The sequence below is a fragment of the Mastomys coucha genome, unplaced genomic scaffold, assembly GCF_008632895.1.
Source record: "Mastomys coucha isolate ucsf_1 unplaced genomic scaffold, UCSF_Mcou_1 pScaffold1, whole genome shotgun sequence".
Classification (NCBI taxonomy): Eukaryota; Metazoa; Chordata; class Mammalia; order Rodentia; family Muridae; genus Mastomys; species Mastomys coucha.
In genome coordinates, this window is record NW_022196891.1 from 31,399,852 (window position 1) to 31,402,254 (window position 2,403).

Below are 2,403 nucleotides of genomic sequence, written 5' to 3' on the forward strand. Positions count from 1 at the left end.
AAAAGATTATTAAGCTGGGAACAGAATGTGGCAGAGTTCCTGCCTTCTTAAGATGAACTTTTTCCATTGGCAGGAACAACAAAGTTAGAGAAGGTCAGAAGAAGACGTGCAGCAGGCGGAGACAGACGTGCCAAGGGAGACAGACAAGCATACCCTCTTCTCCACCTCCAGCACTGAGGACCGGTCAGAGGACTTCTCTTGTTTCTGCTGTGCAAACAGAAGGACAACACCTGTTGTTTAGGCTGTCTCACGTGGAGTAGGGAACCCAGCTTTCTCTGGTTCACCGCCAGACACCCAGAAAGAGGAGGCAGGGTTCTGGGATTTTCCTTTAGCAAGGGTCTCAAGCAAACGGACTGTGAGACTATGAACCCTGACACTTGCCCCAAACAGTATGTAGGATGGCCCCAAGAAAGGAAGCTCAGCATGTGTGTTCAGACGTTACTCCTCACACATACTCGACTCTCATCTTCCCTCTCCCTTTAGACCACAAAGTCCAGATCCTAAGCACTTCTTAAACCCAATCAGCCCTGCTCCACCCCTAGAGATGCAGCTCTTCCTTCCAGGCTGGAAGCCCCCAAGCTTTAATGCAGTCACTGTGGCACACCTTTCCCCTCCGCTTCTGTTCTGAGCACTGAGGCCATTTTCCTTCTAGTGTGGTGTCTTCACATGAGGTAGTCTCCTTAGCTAGTTTCTGGTATCTGAACAGAACATTTCCACTTTTATCTATTCGGCTTCCTTCTTAATCTATTAACAAGATTTTATCTGAACAAAGGATTTATGGTATATATTTAGATCATCACAGACTTTCAGTCTCAATCCTTCAGAGGAGTAAAAAGATTTGGCCACTAAACCTAAGAAGAGTAACTTCAGGGAAAGGGCCTGCCTTCAATCAGGGAATGTAGGAGACTGTAAGCCTCCTATGGTCTTCATGTTAGAGGACTGGGTGGCATTTTGTACATTCAATAGACATTTAGTGAATAAAGGCTGCTCCTTCCATCTTGCCTAGCACCATGCCCAGACTGCTGCTGCTCCTTCCATCTTGTCCAGCACCATGCCCAGACTGCTGCAGCTCCTTCCATCTTGCCTAGCACCATGCCCAGACTGCTGCAGTAAGTGGGGACATTAGGTGGCTCCTGTAGACACTCCCTCTCCTTCCTTCCTTTCTTCTCAATTACTGAATACTAACACTAACAACAAAACTTAGAATTCTGGCTCTCATCCTAGGCTTTCACCTTCTGCTCTCAAGGTCATGGCTTTCTGCTTTTGTACTGCATCTCCAGAGAAGCAGAGGGGAAGGGGAGGCACATTAGCACATCTCGGAGTCTGTTTATAACTTCCTTTGTCTCCTTCCTAAGCTTGAGCTGGGAAGATTTGACATTTTTGAAATTCAGAATACAAAGAACTAGCTTTTTTGCTTGCTTGTGTAGTTTTAAATTATAATTCCTTTGACTTTGAGTTGACGTTTTGTGTAAAATGCTACATGTGTCCATGTGGGAACTGTCTCCAAACAAATGCATGGGCTGACAGGCCCTCCCTCCACAATCCTAGCAAACATCTCCATTTTTGGTAGAGACTTGGTTTGTAGCACTATCATTTCTTTCTGAGCTTCAAATAGCTTGCATTTGGTAAAATTAAGTATATCCTAAAATTAAGTCTACCTAGCAGAGCAGTTGGCTGGCTTACAATGCTGCCCCAGGGACTGGGAAGGACGGCTCCATTCTGATCTGCGTGGGTCACTCTGAGCTGTTTGTTAGGCTGCTGTGGGCACTGCAGGGCTGGTGGGAGAACTCCAGCAGCTCCCGGCTGGCGTCAGCAGCCCCTGCTGGGGAGTGGGCTGCAGTGCTTTCATAGGGCCACTCCTTTATGTTCTGAGAAGGGCCCAGCTTCTGGGACCAGCCTAAGGGCTGCAGTTAGTACTAACTGTGGCCCATCTGGAAGCTATTCAGAACCTAACTAGTCTCTGACAAGACATATGGCCTAGCTTAGTAATACAGAGGGGAGACTGGCCATAAAACGTAGTTATCCTGCCCCTCCCCCTCCACCTGATGGCAGGGTTATAATTTTGTCATGGACTTTTCTTTAAATCAGAGACATTTTTTTTCCACCCTACAAAATAGCTTTAAATCTAGTATGTGTTAGCTGTAGGTCTTAGAAAGTGAGATAAGAGCCATGTATGGTTCCTGTCCCCCTCCTTGCCCCCTTGTGTGCCCCCTGTCAGAGAGCTACAGTAAGATGCTAAGGTGGTACTCAACCCCTCCCTGACTACATACCATGTGCCTGGGACCCCAGGAGCCTATAATTTCATTTTTCATTGTGGTTATACCATATGATCAGATTAAGTAGCCACCTCTGGTTTTCATTTTATATTCTTGTAAAGAGCCCCCCACCCTTTTTTTTTTTTTT

At 46.5% G+C, this 2,403-nt stretch overlaps 1 protein-coding gene across 9 annotated transcripts in view; it reads right to left on the reverse strand.

Annotated features, from left to right (window-relative positions):
* The window catches only part of Ppp1r12b (protein phosphatase 1 regulatory subunit 12B), a 188,583-nt gene that overhangs the window by 18,309 nt on the left and 167,871 nt on the right, over positions 1-2,403 (reverse strand). For all 9 annotated transcript variants that reach the window (XR_004122318.1, XM_031383432.1, XM_031383441.1 and 6 more), the window contains one exon: positions 154-207. Coding sequence is in view for 8 of the 9 variants with exons in the window: in XM_031383432.1 (XP_031239292.1) it covers positions 154-207 (54 nt within the window). In the remaining variant the exon portion in view is untranslated. The remainder of the gene's footprint in view (positions 1-153; positions 208-2,403) is intronic.